This window comes from Nasonia vitripennis, chromosome 1 (assembly GCF_009193385.2).
Source record: "Nasonia vitripennis strain AsymCx chromosome 1, Nvit_psr_1.1, whole genome shotgun sequence".
Classification (NCBI taxonomy): Eukaryota; Metazoa; Arthropoda; class Insecta; order Hymenoptera; family Pteromalidae; genus Nasonia; species Nasonia vitripennis.
The window spans coordinates 28151259-28171787 of NC_045757.1; the positions used below are offsets into that span (position 1 = coordinate 28151259).

Sequence of the window (20529 nt, forward strand, 5' to 3'; positions counted from 1 at the left end):
TGATGGTGACGACCGCGTCATTCTTGATTTTCGACTCGCGATTCCGGGCACGTGTTAGAGTTACATAATTTATTTCGAGAATTGGTCTGTTTACAAGCTCTAAGTGGAAGCGTGATTCTCGTGGTTTTCTTTTATAATTTTCGGGCAGCGTGGGACATATGTAAGGGTATAATTGTTGCGTTGTATTATTTTTTTTGTAACCAACACAAGGAGAGTTTAATTGCGGACGGTGTGAATTTTATCCGATTGCGTTTGTTGTTGGCTGGTTCTGTATGACGCGTATGGTAATTATGGTTACGCGCGTTGTTATCACAGTAATTTGAACGGAAGGCCGCGTTCTCGATTCATGTATGTGAAAAGCCTTTATATATCCTTTTAAGTGGCAACGTAAGTTTTTGAAAATCAATGAAATACGCAAAATTACAATGAGATAGAAGTTGTATAGATTAACGTTCATTTATTTTAAAACTATAACTCATGAATTTAAGCGCGACTGCATAGTAGGTATCTGTACGATGAATACAAATGTAAACACAGTATATCATTATAGAATTCGAATATGATTACACATTCGAATCTGATTACATCCATCAAAATCGAGGTATTTGCATAACCAAATAATCAATTGCATGATTGCCTGCAGGAACATAAATAGAATGAGAATTGAGTGTTTACACGTTACGAATTCGAATTCCATGAATACGTAGATCCTATAGATTGTGAAATGAGAATCAAGATTCGATGATCTTCTCGATAATGACAGGCTGCAGAAGTCACGTAAAAAAAGTAACATTATCAAGGATCAATGATTCACGTACCGAGGAAATTCATTCCGTGTAATAGAATCACGATAATACAATCGGATTGTCCAATCTTTGAATCTGAGATCAAAAAAGAGCAATTCAATAACATTTTTTTAATGTAAATAACATTTATTTCATCTACACGACGATAAGATTCACGCGATTAATCCTCCTCCACCACCTCATACAACAGCACACTGTGCGAAACTCAATCCAAACGTCCTCTCCTAGAAACTCAACTCAGCAATCTACAAACTCCATATACGCAACAATCTCCGAGAGAAACCTCAATCCGCATCTTCATCACCAGCACATCACAGCAGGCGAATCAAAGCCTACACGCGTTAATTCGGCGTCATTCCAGAAAATTCGCAAGCGTCACACGACTCGCCGCAGGAATGCAGCAGCAGTAGCAGAAGACTCCAGAGCGAATCTGATTCTTCCATGTATACCCTATACCCAACGCAGCGGCAGCATCAGCTCCGTCGTCGTCATGCCACCGGCTGCTGCGACCTCGTTCTCAAACTCTCGCTTCGCGTGCACCGCGATAAATCACCACCGCAGCAGCAGCAGCAGCGGCCACATAATCCCCTACTATAATACAAACGAGCCGTAGGGGAAGGAGAAGAGCAGCGGCGAATTTACTCTTTTGGGATGTTTCGTCACGCGAAAATTTGGAAATCGATAGCCAGCAGCAGCAGCCATGTTCCATCTCTCTCTCGCTCTGTCTTTCTCGTCGAATCAATAGAAGGCCTGCGGCGAATCATTGGGCTAAGAATACACACATCGCGCACACGGCGGGCGGATAAATCTTTCGCAAGCTCGGCTGTATTATTGGCGGTTTATTGATGTATTGTGGAGAGGAAGCGCCGCCGCTGCTGCTGCTCTCTGCGGCTTTGATTTATCGGCCAGAGCTGGAGATTTTAGTCTTTTAAACTTCGGGAAACGCCCGCGAAGCGCCTGTGTCATTTTCCATTAGTTAAATCGATGCTGATGGAGAAAGACAGAGCCGTCGTGTTTGATTAGACGGGAATGGAATGCCCTTTGTACCGGTTCACTAACTCGCCCTGAAGCGCGGATTTCGACGGTATTTATACGTGTTTGGATAGCTCCGGCTTTGTGTTTTTCACAAAATGCGCAGTCGATCAAGTGGACTTTAAAATAGAACGCTGGACGGAAAGCTCTTCGGTTTGTACGGGTGAGATATAATACAGGTAAATTATAACGGTAAACAATAGAGCCGAGTCGTTTATCTAGCAGAGTTTATCACAAAACACGAGCCATACGTGCGAAGAACAAATTTTAGCCCAACCGCGCAGAAATGTAATACGCTTGCAAAAAAAGCGACCAACTCGGACTATCGCATTACCCTCGGATAATTAGTTCCTATAACTTAGTTTCAGAACTCATTATCTAAATGCGCAGATAAAAATTCTCAGCGTTGAACCGAATGCAAATTTCGTCGAGCACACCGGATTTGCATTATCGTAACCCTCGGGCGGAACTTTTCCGCCAAAGAAGCTAAGAGGCACATCCCGAGCGAGCTGCGCGAAACAGTTGAAATTCGCCGTGCGAACTCGGAGAGCAAATAAAAACGAAACCAGAGGAGAGCCAACGAAAAGAGGGAACTGCTAATTTTTCTCCACCTACCGTGTAATCATATAGCTCACTCCGCTTTTGTATACGATATAACTGTATCCATTCGCAACGCGCTTGTAAATACTGCCTGCAGTGCGCGGCAGCGCCACAAGAAAGCATTAGGGACGATAATTACGCGCTAAAATGACCGCAGAAGCCAAGCGTAGCGCGTGTATTTTTTGCACGTATCGACTCCGTTTTCCCCCTAGCTCTTTCTGCGCTATACTACTTGCCATCGGTTATAACCAGCCGAAAAAAGCGCGGGGAGACAGAAAAGCTCTCTCTTCTTCTCTCCACAAAAAGGAGCAGCAGCGGCTGCGTAGAATAGAAGAAACAATGAGAAAAATGCCTCACTTTATATTTTTCTCTTCGACGCTTCCTATACACTACGCTAGATCTCTAGGCCTGTCTTTCAATCCGCCGCTGTCTCACTTTTCCTCTCCCGACACGATTTATTTTTACCGACAGCCGCTGCCACCTGCAAACCGCTGCTCCGCTTCCCGATTCGACTGTCAATGCCCGAAACCCGAAAGAGAGAGAAAGAAAGAGGGATATGTGTGTGGGTATAGTCGAGCTAGACAGAGAGAGAGGTGTGTATTGTGGTGGAGAGAAAGGGAGAGAGGAAATTTAAAAGGAATTTCGGCTGCGAGATTCTAATGCCGCGCGCTAACCTGGTTTCGGACGTTTACGGGGATCTTGCTCTAATACGGCTGTGAGTTTCTCGAACCGCAAAGTTTTCGAGGGAAGCGCGGAGTTTTACACGCCGCTGAGGAAATATTCGAGAACGAGTTTTAAGTTTGAGCTAGAAAAGCTATAGTTGGATTTCATTTTTAAACAGTACACACATTCGCATGCCAAAGAGGTAGCACAGCTTTTTACAAAAAAAATACACATGCTTGCGGTTGGTGTTATTCCGTGTTTTGAAGAACGTATAACAGCTAATGTAAAAGCCTCTCTCTAACAACGTTTACCAGAGAGCTGAATTAATTTTCTAAAGTGCATGTAGCGCTTATCTGTGTCGTAACAAAAAAAAGAGAGGAGAGAAGACTCCGAAGGGTTCCCTCGCTCTCGAACACAATATACGATAAGGAATATCTTGGGCAGAGGCAGAACGCGCAGTAAAAACGCAGCTTCCACGTATTTTTGGATGTTTCACCGAAAACACTCGAGAATATTATAATACGTACACGTATTTTCCTGTGGAAGAATTGGAGGCAATGAATAAAGAGAGACGTATGTACCACAGCAGTTACAAAAGCCTATCTGAAAACTACATACATTCTTGCGCGATAAAGCGCGCAAAAAACATTAATAAACACTCGACTATACGCAGCTGTAGACTGTATATTACGAGAGCTTAACGACGGACGATAAAAAGTAACGGTCGCGCGCGGCTTCGATTCGATTTAAAATCATTCGCAGCCTAGCAGAGCGAATACCGCGTGTTGCGCGCACTTTTTCTATACCTCTAAAAATCTGAAGCATTAATACACCTCTAAAAACGCACAAGTCCCATCTGTATTCTACTCGCGGGAGAAAAATCCAATTTCAAAAGTAACAGTCCCGCGTTTGTTTCCCTCGAATCCCCGAAGAATTCTCCGCCACGTCGTCGGGAGACGTACGGCTTGAAAAATTCATGACTAAGTGCTCAATTAAGCGTAATAAACGACTCCTGTCCCCTGTGTTATCAATACAGCAGCAGCAGCAGCGAACGGCACCTTTCGCACAACACACACAGCCGACCTTATGTGCTTCCAGCGAAGTCGAAACAAAAAAAGCCACGAGTAGGTACCATAGCAGTCGTACAAGTGTGCGCATAAAGTGCGCTCCAAGAAGAGAGAGACACTGTGCGCGCAGGGAGAGAAAAAGGGAGTTGCCGCGGCTATATGCGCAGGTGGCAGCATTTTTCAGCTGTTTCCGAGACATTTTCTCCGCTTACCATAAAGAGCGACGAGGCCACGTATAGATGCACATATACATCGGTCGCGTGTGCGCGCATACGTATACCTGCATTTAGGCACGCATGTGCACGTTGCACCATATCACACGCGCGCATATGGGCAGCAGCAACGGCGGCAAAGAAACGGAACCACGAGCACCGCGTCGAATTCCCGAGCAAAATTTCCCGCTTCCGTTCTGTCTCTCTCTCTCTCTCTCTCTCTCTCTCTCCCTCTCTCTCTCTCTCTCTCTCTCTCTCTCTCTCTCCCTCTCTCTCTCTCTCTCCCTTCTATATATTCACGCGTGTATGTGTGGGTTTTACCTTATAGGCTGCTATGTGACTAACTTCTTTTTCTCTCTCCTTTCGCTGTTGCAGCGGCGGCGGCGCGACTTTTCGGCGGAATTTCCTTTGTCCCCGGCGATTTCGTTCGCGTTATTAAATCGCGTGCGCGCGGCGAATATGCGGTTTCACCGAGAGCGGACTCGGTTTTAAATGCTGAATTTCCAAGCCGACAGTGAGATCGATCATTCTGCGGCGCGAGAGAGGTGATTGATAGATTTTATATTAGGCTAACGTTTTTCAAGTTCGAGACTGTTGTCGAAAGTAAAAGCTTTTTTCGATTTAGAAAGTTATTTTTCGGAGGTTTTCCGAGCGATTTTATCGACGCGCTGAGTTAGAAGATCGAATCGATTAGTACAAGTTCGCTGCAAAAGGCGGGAAATTCGTGTATGATTAATCGGAGGTGCTGATGTACTGCTGGATTGTCCTCGCAATTTACGGTGTAATGTATGCAGGAATCATCGCGAGGAGAATCGCTATTAAGAGTCGTTGTGTACATCGAGGGATGACATCACAATGCCAAGTCATACTTCTCGATGTGCCCCGTGGAAAACGAAACAATAGATTATATCATTCGAGGACTTCCGTAATCCTCATTTGTTCATCATGTTATAAAATTGATACGTACAGCAGCAGCAGCACTAACCGTAAACGTCTATTATTACGCTCCAATTGCGAGCGCTTTTTCTACCAATCACAATCAATTATACCACAACGGAGTTTAATGGGCAGTTCAGTGCAGGCAAACACCCGTTAAAAAAACTACAAAAACCGTCCTCAGCGCGGACATCTGCAAAGTTTTTCTGGAAAAACTGTCATTTTTCGTTCGCAACAGTGTTCAAAAAGAAAAGCAAGAGAGAGAAATAACGCGGACACTCGGTCATTTTTTGCTTTTATCCTCTCTACTCTTCCAACACAGCGGCAGTCAAGTCGCGCGACAACTACACACGGCGACGTCCGCAGTTCATCTTCTCTCTCTTGTAAACTTCTTCGCTGTACCCAATCTTTTCTTCTTCCCATAGTCGTCGTGCCATGCGACGCACACATAACCTCAAAATCGATGCGAGAGAGTCGACGCGAGCGCAGTCCCCGTCACGGAATCTTGAAGCCGGATGCGAAATCGAAACCGCCGGCGCATTTTTTTCTCTTCTTTTGCGCCGGCGACGACCTGTTCTCTCTCTCTCTCTCTCTCTCTCTCTCTCTCTCTCCTGACATCTCCTTCTATATAACCGTCTGCGCCTCTATACCTGCCTACTCTTTGTGTATTAGGCTTATGCGTATACGTGCGGGGAGCGCAGGGAATTTTTGATTCGGCTGCTTGGATTGCACGTCTCTGTATACATGGAAAATATTCAAGCTTTACAGCCTACGCCCGGTTTTTACGGCTTTTTCGCTCTGTACACCGGTTATGCGTATGTGCAGATGCCTTTTTACGGCTGCTGCGCATCTTTGATGCGGAGAACATTTTTGCGCTGCTCGAGTCATAAAACGTATCTCGTATATTTATTGGATGATCAGGACTCGATGAAGTTATACCTTCTCGCATTGTACGCTATGGAAGTTTGAAGAAAAAAAACTGGCGTCGTTCGCGATGCCGAAAGCAGATAAAAAAAAAGTTCCCATCAACGTTCAAGCTCTTTCCGTTGAATTAATGCCGTTCGCAAAAATAATCCTAAAACAATCTACGCGAAGCGAGTGTATTATTGTGGGAAAAGTCGTAGGAATGCGGAGGAGGTACATACATAAGGTAGCATTGAAATTAGCGGTTTTATAAATAGTGTTCGTGCGTGAAATATAGATGTGCATATTAGTTTGGAATTCCGTCGCTGCAGGGAGATGGTCGAAAATTTGTGCACGAAAATAAGTTTAGTGAAAATAGTTTACGTACAGCGGCCCGACGAAAGTTCTGGATTGAAAAGTGATACCAGATGCTTGATAGTATGCGAAATCTATAAATAATCCCTCGATACCCAATACGGCGGCATCGACTTTGATTTTTTTTTTTACTAGTGTTTTATGAGAATATCAATCAACTCATTCATTGTATAATAGAAGAGGGTAATAAAAATGAGCGAGCAGAGTAATGTCACTCTTACTCTTGTATAGGTGAACATACTACTCGTCGTGGTTATTTTTAAATCAAGTTTATCGGCTATATCGAATGCAAAATATTATGCTTCGCGCACGGCTAATCTTCGGCATGAATAAAACAGTAACACGTGTAATCCCGTGTACGAGAGTGTGCGTAGGTATACAGACACGATGAGATAACGAGTTGTCCGATAAACGCAAATTTTTCCCCCGCAATTACGCTGAATCGCCGAGATCCAGATTACACATATTTGTTAATAGCATGTACAAGGAGTAAAGTTCATCGTACTTCTCAAGGAGTATCATACGAAAAAAAATTGCCGGCCGCGTCATAACCTCGACGAATCAATTAATTCCAACCGACCACTCCGGCGAGTGTAGAAAACAAAACATTGTCGCGTTACTCATTAGCCGAACTCTTATCGCTAGGCGCGATCGACGGCTTAATTGCACCTGGGGCGTCTATTTTGCTCGGAATCGCTCACCGCACGCTTAATACATTTTTGGTCGAAAAACCGTATAACGACCTCGCCGCAAGGAGGAAGTCCAGCACACACACACACACACGCGCGCGCGCGTGTATACCTCGATAATCGGCTAATTTCTTTCTCGAAAGAGCCTCGTATTAGTCATCGCGCCTTGAGAGAGAAGGGGAGATCTCTCTCTCTCTCTCTCTCTCTCTCTCTCTCTCTCTCTCTCTCTCTCTCTATCTATCTCACGTATAATGCAAGAAAAGAGAGAAAAAACGAAACGCCGCGGAGAAGATCAAGGCGGGGTCGATCGCCGAGAAATTCGCGTGTGCTAAATAATGTATACCTATAACGTTCAGTGTATGCGCGTAAATTGTACAGCAAGTGCCTACGTGTAATATACCGTCGATAAGCGAGCTTGGAATACGGTTTAGTCGCGAAATCGAGCGTAAAGTGTTGACCGGATTCTCCGCGCACAGGCATCCACGGAGAAATCAATACCATATGTAAAATTCATCGATGTCCTTTCCACACGTATGTTATACGTACGTATACACACGCATCAGTGGCGTTACAAGCCGCGCGAAGCGAGAGAGAGAGAGAGAGAGAGAGAGAGAGCCGTAGCAACGCGTCTTTTCTCAAATTATCGATCGTAAAGCACAATGTATGTATAAAAGACCGCGCGCGACGACGACGACGTCGCTCTCGTCCCGGCAGCTCTCTCGCAGACGAACCCAATAAATAATCCATGGTAGTTTCAGCTCCTCTCTCCGATTAAACAACTGTTAACGAGCCTCTCGGCGGCGGCGGCGGCAGAAGCAGCAGCACAATAATAATCCACACAGAGACCAAGTCTCTCTCTCTTTCTCTTAATAAACGGGGCCGCGGGAGAAAAAGAAAAAGTGACGTCACGCAGAAAAATCCGGTTTCCCTTTGACACATCTCTCATTTTCGACGTATACACGCGCGCACACGTATATCTCGGAGCATCCGCAGAGCAGTAGCAGCAGCGGCTCCGGCCGAAAGAGCGCGTGGGAAATTATCGATTAAAGTGTCCGCTCACCCTCCCGCGCTGCAGCGGAGCCGCCCCTTGGCGCTGCCGCTCTTCTCTCCCCCGTCGTGTCGTCGACGTCGTTCTGCCGCACGCACCGAACCCCCCTCCCCTCCACCCGACACGACGACGCCAGCGCAATATGCGAAAGAAAATATAGGAGAGCAAAAAACAACAACACGCGCAGAAAACGCATACTTTGGCTATATTACATACGCACGGAGAGAGACAAGGTGCGCGCACGGCAACCCGTTCCGAGAGAGTCGAACGGGGTGAGTCACGAAGCTGCACTCTACACACAAACACACCGACACTTCCTCTCACTTTAGCCTTCGGCGCTGCACGGACCGTGAGTCTGTGTAATGCTTTTCTCGGGAAAGACCGCGAGATGAGACACCCCTCTGTATGACCAAAGAGAGGGAGAAGAGGAAAAAAATATAAGTGAGAGGGAGGACTCACCTTCGGAGAGTTCGAGGTCCAGCTCGGCGAGTTTCTCCCGGACATCCTCGGGGAGCTTGCCGAGGTCGACGTTGAGCTCGGTCATGTCTGCTCTTCTCGGAGACTCTCGCGGGCTCAGCCTCCTCTGCTTCGACGCTAGGCCATCCGCGGCGGCCTCACCACATCAACTACACGTCGTGTCTCGAGTCAAGCACATGCACACTCTTTATCTCTTTTATATTGTCGAAAGCAGTCGTTATGGAGCTGTACGGTGGAGCGAAGAGTATAGGATCGCCGTGGAAAACACACCGAACGCGCGCACTTTACTCTCAGGACGACGACGTCGCTGTCTGCACTCTCTCTCTCTCTCTCTCTCACTCTCTCTCTCTCTCTAGCTGTCTCTGTCTAGCCCCCTTCCGTCACTGTCCGGCCATCTTGCTGCCGCTGCTGGCCCGCAGCACAAGCGCAACTAGGTGCACCTCAACCGCAGCTGGTGTCTGCTCGAACGAGGAGCCGCCGCACACACGCGAGCGAGAGAGAGACGGGCTCTGAACTGCCGCCGCGCAGCGGCGCGACCAGCGACACAGGAGCGACGAACTCGTTTTATGCTGCTCTCTTGTATGTACGTGTGTGTTGTACGCTGTATGCCTGTATAATAATACGCGCATGTGTGGGTGAGACGGCGGTGGTGACTGCCGACTGGTGACGGTTGGCGATGTCAGAGGGCGCGAGCTGCTGCTGATTTCTATCTGATGTTACTCGCGGACAGGCGTTGTACATATACTTATTGCGCGCTGGCTTTGAATGAGTTGTGCGCATTGGAGTTGAAGCCTTTGTTTTGGTTTTTCGGAGCTCCACGTTGTTGTTGCTCCGGTTTGGTTTTTGTGGTCGGGATCTGGAATGAGGCGCGTAGCGGGAGGACGAATCGGTTAAATGGAGGGATTCGACATTGAGAATTCGGTGAACGTTACACATTATCTATAGGTTTGATGTTTTTAAAGATTTCTTATACTTTTCACGGGAATTTGCCATAGCTCCGTTTTTGAGTGATTGGTTTTTTTGTAATAAATCTCGTCCCATCCTAACTAATACACTTAGAACTATATCTAAAAAAAATTATTTATGAACAAATAAATTTTTTCAACAAGTTAACACGTGATGACGAGAAAAATGAAATAATACTCTTTCTCAGAAGTATAAATCAGATATTTCCACTCATGACATTCTGATGATAGAAACCCGACACAGCCATACCCTATATACCTATAGTGCAGTATTCTGCATACTCTCGCTACTTGTCGAGCGCTCATATATAAGTACAATACACAGGTATACTGCAGTATAGAGCCTCGCGAAAATCCGCATTGAAGACGCAGCCCCAAGATTCGCCACGAGATTCGCCATAATCGCAAGGTATGCGGCATATACGTACGGATACAACTATATAGTTATACACCGTGTGCGCGAGTCGAGACAGGAGAGCACAGTGTGTGCACTGTGCACTGTGCAGTGTGCAGTGTGGATGGGGCCAGTGCCCGAAAAACAATGGCCTCTTAGCAAGGAATTTGGTTGCTTTCCGCCGCGACTCGGTAATTTCGCCGAGGCCATTTTTCCGGGCAGCTCGCAGTCGGCGAATCGGCGATAACGTGCCAACAATAAGTATAAATACTTACAACCTGACCGGAGCTATAGACGAGGACGGTGTGGAGAGGCTCCTGATTTGAGGTTAGAATACATCCTTCGGTATATCATCCATTCATTTGCATACTTTTTCAAGGCCAGCGATATTACCTGGGTTGATTTTATTTTTCACGTGCCAATTGATATTAGCTCGCGATATATCCTTGCAGTCGTTGTTGTAAGGCAAAGATTTGCGGTTTAGATTTATTTGATGAGACTGGATTTGAGTAGTACGCGTTATTTTTTACTTACAGGTATCTGAGATTTTATACAGAAAATGGCACAGGCACTAGCCAACAATTTGGATTGGGATCCTCCTGTCCGTACACATACAGTGGACAAGGACCTGGAGTTCTTCTCAACTATCGACGAGGCGACAAAGTCTTGGATATATTCTTTGCACCACATTTGGGGACTGTGTGAGTAACGGATAAGATTTTTGATTTTGCTATCATTTCATTTATTACCTGATATTGTTCAATGAGGAATGCATTGCATGTTTCTATTGCAGGGAAAAAGAGTGTTGGCGTCACACAAACTCTGTGTGAATATTTTGAGACGGCACCTAATCCCTACCTCAGCACATTGAGGATTTTAGTTAATTGTAATGACTTCTACCATATAAAAACTAGATCTTCTCTAACATTCACAGGTTTGTCATGTTCAATTTTTCTTTTTAAGACAAAGAGTATTTTTTTTTTATTGCTAATAAATTTGTTTATAGTGATCGAGGAATTTACAAAATGGATCACACCTTGTAAAGATAAATACAAGAACTGTCTTGTCACTGACCTGAAAATCGCTGCCTTTAAATTAGTTAGTAAACAAAAAAACATGCAACTTATGAAGATGGTTGCAGAGGTTTATGAATTCCACACAGAGAGTAGGATTTTCATTGGTTTTATACAGGATTTACTTATAGAAAAAAAGTTCAAAGAAGCCGGCCAGTTTGCAGAAATGCTAAAACTTCAGAGATCATTCTCGGATCCAGAAGTACTATTACTGCCGTTAATTTTACAAAATAAGGTTACCATTGCTGAAGATCTTATGAAAGACCAACCAGAAATGCAACGCACATTTGTAACTTATCTGGATAATTTACTCGCTCCTGACAACAATGTACAAGCTACTTTGGATCAATATATAATGTATGTATGCAATACTAGTACTTATTTGACATTTTATTTTGCATTAAAAACTTTTTTTTGCACATTTCAGAGATAATAATATACCTGATGTAAAAATATCGACTCTACAACACAAACCTATATCCAAATTAGTTGCCCGATTAGCAAAGTTGTATAATCTTCCTCCTGAGGCTTGTCCATTCCTGCACAAGAAAAGAGGAGAAGGCGCACTTCAATTTTTGGTTTACAAGCGTTATGTGGATGGTAGTTTCAGTGTTGAGAGTTTCAGAGAAATGGCAAAAGAAGCAGTTGGCTCTGATCCCAGGTTGCAAGCAGAAATTTTGAGATCTCTTGTAAACGCTAATGATAATCCAGAAGCTTTATACTTTGCCCAAACTTATAATGTACCAAGAGATCAATGGCCATGGCATCTTGAAAATTACGTAAATGACAATCCTGATTGTAAGTATTTATATTTTTTATGGATTTTGAAACTGCATTTAGAAGATTTGAAATCAATTTTATTTAATTTTGCAGTGGCTAATAACTGCGTTGGAAACGATTCGAGAAATGACGAAAATTGGGATGCGGACGATAACAGGATATATTACACCCTCAAGTTACCAAGAGAATGTATTCAAATAATAAATGATCAGAAATCTTTTGAAGATTTCTTAGATCATGCATTGAGAAATGTCAATGTAGTTGGAATCGACTCGGAATGGAAGCCAAGTTTTAGTAAATATTCTATAGTTAAATATAAATTATGAGATAGGAATTTCTAATTTCATTTCAATACTATTTTCTACTATAGGTATTAGAAAACCAGAACTAGCTCTGATTCAAATTGCCACTGAGACAAACGTTTATATTCTGGATGTTACAACCTTAGGGAATAAGGTTCAACATCTTTGGTCCGAACTCGGAATAACTTTATTTAATAATAGAAGTATTTTAAAATTAGGTAAATATGGCTTTGAAAATAGAAAACATTTTTATGCAGATTTTTGACAAATGTATATTTCAGGTTTTGGTATAGCTCATGATATAGCTGTGATTAGAGAGAGTTTACCAGCTCTTTCAAACATTCGAGCCTGTGGGGATGGCTACTTGGATCTAAGCCACTTGTGGAAGAAACTGCTCAAAGAAGACAATTTTGTATTTCCATTCAAAGGCGATGAATGCTTTACAAATGAAAACTTAAGCAAATTGGTAGAGCTATGCCTTGGACAAAGATTGAACAAGTCTGATCAATTTTCCAATTGGGAGCGAAGACCATTGAGAGAAAGCCAAATTCTTTATGCATCGCTAGATGCATATTGTTTATTGGAGGTTTACAATGTATTGGCTGTGCAATGTGATCGTTTAGGAATACCTTTCCAGGATGTATGTCACCACATGCATCATGCACCTCATAAATCATCAACAAGTGCTGATGGTAAGAAGCCATCGAGATCAAAAAACAAAGCAAAAAAAACACAGAATAACAAGGTAAATATGTTCATTTTATTAGTGCATCATTCAATTCGTGAATTTATTTAAGTTTTGGTATCCAAGTTTTAAATGGCTGCTTTTTTATATAACATAATTAAAATCCCCTAAGTTACTCCTATAATAGTACTGCAGCTAAACTGCAAAAGGGCATAATTAGCATGTTTTATACAAAAAAAAATTGGTCATCAGTATAACAAGTTTTTTTTTTATTACCTACAGGAGAGCCGCTGGGATTGGGGCTAAGCATAGACTTTTTCTTTTATCGAAACGAGCATAGTTTATTATTAAAGCAGATATGTACACATACATAACATGTAGAAACTTAGCGTGATTAATCGCCAAAAATAATCGTTATGTTTTATTTTAATTGTTATGAAAAACATGCATAAGAAATATGACTTTGTTTCTTATAATTGCAATAAATAATTATTTTCTGACATTAGTAAATGTTTGATTTTTTTTTAATATATCAACCCTCTATTAAATAATAACGTCATTGCACTTAAGATTACTCGATATTGCTCGATATTCAGAAGTATAAGCCTACATCAGAAGATTTTATATTTTGTTCTTACTGCTTATTCAAACGGGTGCTCTTGTATGTATCAATTGATTAATTTTTATAAATCAAAGTCAATATGATTCACAATTTAAAATAAATCGACTGCTGAGTTTCAATATTTGAAAATCTGGACGAGTGCCCTTTTGCAAAGCTAACGTAGCATTAGATAATCAAGTAGTTGAAAGTGATATATAATGCACTGGATGTGCAGAATGATTATTCAGGTATGCAGTCCCGAGATGCACATGCTCATGCTCAGACACAGCAATTTTCTCACAAGCCGTTGCAAAGCCATCAAAGTCACAAGCCATCAAAAAGCCCACAAAACTATAGGCCATCAAACAGCAGGCATCATATGCCAAGAAGAAATCCTCCGAAGGTATATTCCAGCTCGTTCGCAAACGTATTTTAAGTTAGATCAATTAACATTCTTTTAAAAGTTCTCTAAATATTTCTGAATTTCGATTTAACATTTAAAAGTATTTTTTTTACAGTTGCGTGATATACTTTTGAATTATCAATTGTAATAAATGAACAATAATAATAAAAACGTATATTAAAATGCAGAATGCAGGACAACCTTCGGAGTCCGTGTATCGAGAAAATCATACCCAGGCACCACAACATCAACAACCTCCAGAATCGTTTATCAACCATAATAATACTGGTCCCCAAGGTTGGCAGGAAAATTCACAGGCCGCCGCAAATATGATTCAAGGAGCAGTCAGTAGAACGACTCGATCGGCACCCAGATTCGTTTGCGACGCGATGCTGGCAGGATTGGCCAGACAGTTGCGAAAATGTGGTGTGGACTGCGTATTTTTTGAACATGATCGAGGAGGTGATCATTCTTTCCGTACGGCTCTCGATGAGAGAAGAATACTTCTTACGAGAAACGGAAATTTTGAGAGGGTATGAATTTGCAAGTTGAATACTTAAGTTTAATAAGACCCGATTTGATGACCGTTTGAATTTTTGTTGTAGTTCAAGCAGTACTTACCACCTGGTTGCTGTTACAATATTATGGAGTACAAACAAGAGGATCAACTTTCCGAAGTTATTAATTACTTCAAAATCAGTGTCTCTGAAAACGACATTTTGAGTCGATGCCAATTGTGCAATTCTAATGAGTTTGTTTTTGTCTCAAAGGACACAATGCTTCAGCTTATGCAGCGGTTAGTACAATTGGTATATATAATTACAAAAATTAGGTGATTATAACATTGATTAACGCTATTAATCGATTTAGTTCTGGGCGCAATTTTCATTCACAACCTGGTCCGCCCTCGCCTTATGGAGGCGATATTCATAATCATTGGGATACACCGGATAAAGTGAGGCAAATGTCGAATGACATGCCGACACAGGAGCAAGCCATGTGTCGTTCGTGGCAGGTGTTTTACGGCACTTTGAACGTGTCAAGCTGTACAACAAAGTACAACGCAATAGTACAAACAGATCAAGTTCCACCAAACGTCTTGCAGCATGTGAACAAGTTTTACGTTTGCGAGGGCTGCGGTAAAGTTTACTGGTATGGTTCACACATGCAGCGTGTTCTTAATGGAAGTTTAAGGGATATCTTAGGTTAAGAATCTAATTTCGAGTAGTTACAAGTTACGCGTGGAGACAAAAGCGAGTTTTAAAAATTGTGTATTTTTTCACTTTTAAGACATCGACTAAATTGTAATTTATACTGTGAACGAAATTTATTTTTTCGGAAATCTTCGATCGATCTAAAATACTCGATCGAATCTGCTTTGTGCAATATTATATAAGTATTAAGTAACGTGTGTATTATCAAAAATTGAATCAAAGTAAGTTTCGGTAATTCAAGTATTTCTATTGTGCATACTGTGATTTTTAAGAACTCACTTTTGTTTCAATTTGAAAAGTGTGTTCATGAAGCAGTGATATAAACACGTTTTTACATTACACACTATAATATATAAATATATATATTTATCAATTTGTTCCGCCATTATTTTATTAATGATTATGATATAATATTGTGACTTATTCAAAACGAAAAAGTTTCTCTGAAAAACTCGTGCTACAAAATGCACGCTATTCATTACAGCTTTAAATTGTCAAGTTTTTGTTTGAAAAAGTCACAAATAATAATAGATCTGTCTTTATAAGAAAAAAAGCTGTCGCTATTTTAGAGAAATTTTTTCTATAATAATAAATCTGTTCGTTGTTTTATCAATAATGTGTTACTGCCAAACCATGAATTTTTATTGAGTATCAAAGTATACATGCGTGATATCGCTTTATTATGATAATGGAACCATGTCTAGATGTATTTTTATGTGTTCCTGTGGGTGAGTCATTTACAAATGCTAACGTTCATAGTACTTTAATGAAGAAATAATAAAACCTCTATGTACACAGGGTTACTCGCTATATATCGAATTAGTTTGTTATATAGTTGCGTAAGGTCGGTCCGTTTACCAAATCTATGTCTTCGAAGGGAATGTGACCTGACATCATAGTACAAGATAACAATTATTTTCGTTCAACATATTATACGAGATATATTTTAGTTACGCGAGTAGGATAATGGAGTAAATGTATGAACGAGCGTAATATTTTTAATCCACATACTGTGTATAAAACTATACGAATTTTGAGCAGGTATGCAGAATAGCTTAGGGCTGCGTAATATTTTTTTAGCCATTCAAGATTCTTAGCTACAAATTATCGTCTTATTTTTTATTTAATCATTAAATAAGTGCTGCATCGTTGTTAATTAAAATTTTCGTTTTAGTATTGTAGAATAGATGATTAAAAATATTAATTTTCACAACTTATAAAGCCGGAATATAAGATAAATCGTAACCATGAGTCTTGTTAGGTCATAAAAATGTTATGTCGTGCTTGGATTTAAAAAAGTTTCTACGCTATGCGGATAGTTTCTGGCTTTGATTAGATCTAGGGTATATTGATGATAAAAATACTTCTCGGCTTAAAAAACAAACGATTTTCCAGCATGAGATGAATGAAAAAAAAATGTATTCGGCATCGAATATTATATCTAACCCATACAAATAAAACTTCCTTCCATTTTTCGAATTAATTGGCATTAATTTATTTATATTTAAAACACTCTATATTACAAAAGCTCTATGCACTCTCCTGGTATATGTTACAAAATGTCGATGCCACTGACAAGAAATGAATGTACGCTTGTTGAAGGTATTACAATAACAGATTATTATCAATAATTATACAGGAGCAGGCTGAGGAGGAGGCGATTCTGATTCCGGCGGTTCGGGTACTGGTACCGAATTTTCGAAATCTGCTGGCTCGACCAAGTTCTTTTTACCGAACGGCGGTGGGCCGATGAGCTTTTCAACTTCTTCATAGGTAAGTGTTTCTTTCTGTAACAAACCTTCAGCAAGCTGAATGCAAAAAGGATCAGTATACATTAACTAAATTATTTTTATTTAAATATAGGCTAAGCGTGGATGAAACGCACCAGTTTTAATTTATCCTGGTTTTCGAGTAACAACTGTTCAGTTCTTTTATATGCTTGAGTGATGATCGTCCTTGCTTCCTGGTCCATCAAATTTGCCAACTTCTTGCTGTAGGGTTTACGAGTATTCTGAAAAACAGTTGTTGGTGATTAGTCATTAAAATCTTACTAGCTAATCTGCAGAGTATCATACAAACAAATTTAGAAACTCAAGTCGTTTACTCACAGTATCGGTCTGCTCAGGATGGAAAGATAGCGGCCCAACAATCTGGTCCATACCGTACTGCTGCACTTGGGCGTAGGCAATCTTCGTCACCTTTTCCAAGTCATTTTGCGCTCCAGTAGTAATTTTATTGAACGTCAAACTCTCGGCGACTCTGCCGCCGAGAGTCATGCACATCCTCTCGAAGAGTTGTTCGCTGGTGTAAAGCTTTTGATCGGAAGACGTAAACTGGGAGAAGCCGAGAGCACGATTTGTCCGGGGGACGATCGTCACCTTCAGCAGCGCATCGGTGTGTTCGAGCAGCCAACCGACCAGTGCGTGACCAGCCTCGTGATACGCAACGACTCGTTTTTCTGATGGTGCGATCGTGTTGTCGCGTTTTTCGATACCAGCTACCACACGATCTACAGCATACAGAAGATCGTCACCGGTTACCATGTTTTTTTTGAGACGCGCTGCGTGAAGAGCTGCCTCGTTGCAGGCGTTTGCTATGTCGGCTCCTGAAAAAGGTTGAGTAGATTTTGTATTCACCTTACACACAAAATATACGGTGTCGTGTTCATATTTTTTCTAACAAGTGCTTTACATACCACTGAATCCTGGAGTCAAGAAAGCTAATCTATTTGAATACGTTGACGGCTTGTGCTCCAAGGCAATTCCCTTAAGATGCTGTTCGAAAATTTGCCTTCTCTCGATCAACGTTGGTAAATCGATAAGGATGTGTCTGTCGAATCTACCCGGTCGCAAGAGAGCTTTGTCCAAGACCTCAGCCCTGTTAGTCGAAGCCAAAACAATAACTTCTTGGTTCGAGCTCATACCGTCCATTTCGGTCAATAGCTGATTCAACGTTTGTTCGCCTTCGTCGGTTGATTGACCTGCACCTCTGTCAGCTGATTCTGAACGTTTCTTACCGATAGCATCGATTTCATCGATGTATATTATACTCGGCGCACTGCAATAAAAATGAATTTTCAAACGCGCTCAGTATTTTGCCAATTCTGATCAAGACCTTACCGCTTCTTTCCTTCTTTGAACAAATCTCGAACGCGAGCCGCCCCAAGACCTCCGATCATTTCAATGAATTCGGAGCCGTTCATTGATAGAAATGGAACGTTCGCTTCCGTTGCAACTGCTTTAGCTAGAAGAGTTTTTCCACATCCAGGTGGACCCAGAAGTAAGGCACCTAGCCATTACACAAAGCATTTTTTAGTTAAAATAAATTTCTAATACAAGTGCACGAACGTGTATGTGAAATAAATTTACCTCTTGGAACTTTGGCTCCCAGAGTCTTGTAACGGTCAGGACTTTTTAGATAATCTACAAACTCCATTATTTCAGTCTTGGCTTCCTGTAATCCAGCCACATCGGCAAATCGGACTCCTTTGCCAATACCCGTCAAAGGATCTACTAAGGTAAACTTTGCGCGTGTCATTTGAGTAAACATATTAGCGCCGAACTGACCGCGCATTGAGGAAAATCGAGACATCAAAGCGAAGAATAATATGGTTAGTGCAACTGTTACCGCTAAATGTACAGCAGCAGTATTTCCTCTATCATAAATGACAGGGATTCCCATTTCTACAAATAACAAAGTAATTGATGAATTAGCAATTCGCTCTTTTTGAACGATTTACAATTCAATAGCTTAAATCTAACCTGGTTTGATACCCAATTGTTGTTCAGCCTCTCGTACTCTTTCCTCAATTTTTGCTGCGTTTGGTGTAACCATGTGGTAAGTTTTGAATGTGCTTTTTTTACCTTTAATAACAGCACCGTCATGAAGTATAATAGTTACCATGTCTAACTCTGGTCTCACAATAAGTTGTTTTACTTCTCCTTTGGCTAGCATTTGATGAACAAACTCATTCCATGAAACAAATCTGGGTGACTGAAACGAATCGTTGGATATTAGTTTGAATTTCAAATTGCACAACTTTAGATATGAAAATGAAAGAAAAAATTTGAAAGAATTCTCACTTCTTCTTCTTCAGTAGTTTTTCCCGTGAAAAAGTATAGTAACCAAATTGTGCTCATGTAGCAAAACATTGCCCACGCAGCCAATTTTAACATCATCTCTCTTGCTTTCTTTTCATTATTTTTCTTGTTTTGATCTTTATTTTCATTAGATGCAGGGTTTTTGGGATCATTAGGATTACTGGGATTGGCAGGATTACTTTGAATTGATCTTACACAGGATGTACTCAGGGCCCTACAATGATTAAGTTGACATATGCTGGATGTATCGGACAAACCACTGCGAACCAGCATCGCATGTACAGCTCTGTACTCTCTTTTCATTTGACGAATAGTCTGAAAATAATAATTTCGTTGTCATAGAAAATTGAGGCCATCACATAAAAATAAATCTTGGTACATACATTGTGAGTCATTGATCTGAACAATTGTGAGATTTGGTTGCTATTCAGACATCGCTGCAAGTTTGCATTATTTTTCGTCATATGTCGATGTAAACAATTCAACATATTTACATGAGATCGAAACATGCTTCGATTTGTTGACTTTAGGACGTTCTGCATTATTACGTTCTTTTGATCTTGCGATCCTGTTAATTATTTATTGTAGACAACTTCTTCGATTCAAGAATAAATATTAGCAAATTGAGCATATCAATTTGGAGGTTAAAACCCTGACGAAAGTAAAAAACATTATTGCTGGTTATTTATAAGGTATATAAGAGAGAATTAAATATTGAGTTTATTCAAAACGAACATTTTCAATGGTGTCACTTCAGCAAAGTATGGAGTCTTTAATTGATAACTGCAATGAGTAGCAGAAGAAACTTCAGCTTTGCCGGGATCTTCATACTTCATATTGTATTGAAAACCTTTCCAAATCTTACAATGAAATACGCAACCGATCAGCTGATCCGAACACCATCTGGCACGGGTAATATACCTACTTAGCGCCGGTAAGATAGATATTCTATACCCATAGGTACTTACAAAAAACTAACTACGATCACAATATATGCATAGAAAATTAAAATTAGAATTTTGTTTAGTTGCGCGAATGTAAACTTGTATGGAAAGCTTCGATAGAATAAACTATTGTTCAAACCCCGATGGTATCAAAATATACTCTCATTATGAAGGAAAAAGACTTTTTAAATATAAAATAGATAAATAGTAAGTTTTAGATGAATATTTAAAATATATTTATGTCATTACCATTGCATGAA

At 41.1% G+C, this 20529-nt stretch overlaps 3 protein-coding genes across 6 annotated transcripts in view; 1 reads left to right on the forward strand and 2 right to left on the reverse strand.

Annotated features, from left to right (window-relative positions):
• Window positions 1-9329, reverse strand: part of LOC100117775 (disco-interacting protein 2) — a 60323-nt gene extending 50994 nt beyond the window's left edge. For 3 of the 4 annotated variants that reach the window (XM_031921069.2, XM_031921071.2, XM_031921068.1), the window contains exon 1: window positions 8791-9329. In XM_031921069.2, coding sequence (XP_031776929.1) covers window positions 8791-8875 — 85 coding nt within the window. In that variant the 5' untranslated portion in view covers window positions 8876-9329. The remainder of the gene's footprint in view (window positions 1-8790) is intronic. The other variant, XM_031921070.1, reaches the window with a different exon arrangement.
• A 255-nt stretch (window positions 9330-9584) lies between these two features.
• Window positions 9585-16708, forward strand: LOC100117738 (exonuclease mut-7 homolog). Its single transcript, XM_031921073.2, has 13 exons — window positions 9585-9753; window positions 10099-10494; window positions 10704-10868; window positions 10961-11101; window positions 11174-11597; window positions 11668-12038; window positions 12114-12314; window positions 12391-12540; window positions 12604-13067; window positions 13844-14011; window positions 14200-14544; window positions 14617-14807; window positions 14882-16708. The coding sequence occupies exons 3-13, from the start codon at window positions 10727-10729 to the stop codon at window positions 15219-15221; spliced, it is 2937 nt and encodes a 978-aa protein (XP_031776933.1). The 5' UTR covers window positions 9585-9753; window positions 10099-10494; window positions 10704-10726; the 3' UTR covers window positions 15222-16708.
• Window positions 16696-20194, reverse strand: LOC100117698 (paraplegin). The gene is made up of 10 exons (XM_001601812.5): window positions 20061-20194; window positions 19709-19977; window positions 19308-19640; window positions 18987-19218; window positions 18594-18908; window positions 18345-18513; window positions 17921-18282; window positions 17334-17830; window positions 17111-17236; window positions 16696-17033 (listed from the first exon to the last, which is right to left on the reverse strand). Exons 2-10 carry the CDS (start codon window positions 19865-19867, stop codon window positions 16857-16859), a joined length of 2370 nt encoding a protein of 789 aa, XP_001601862.2. The 5' UTR covers window positions 19868-19977; window positions 20061-20194; the 3' UTR covers window positions 16696-16856.
• Between the last annotated feature and the right edge of the window lie 335 nt (window positions 20195-20529).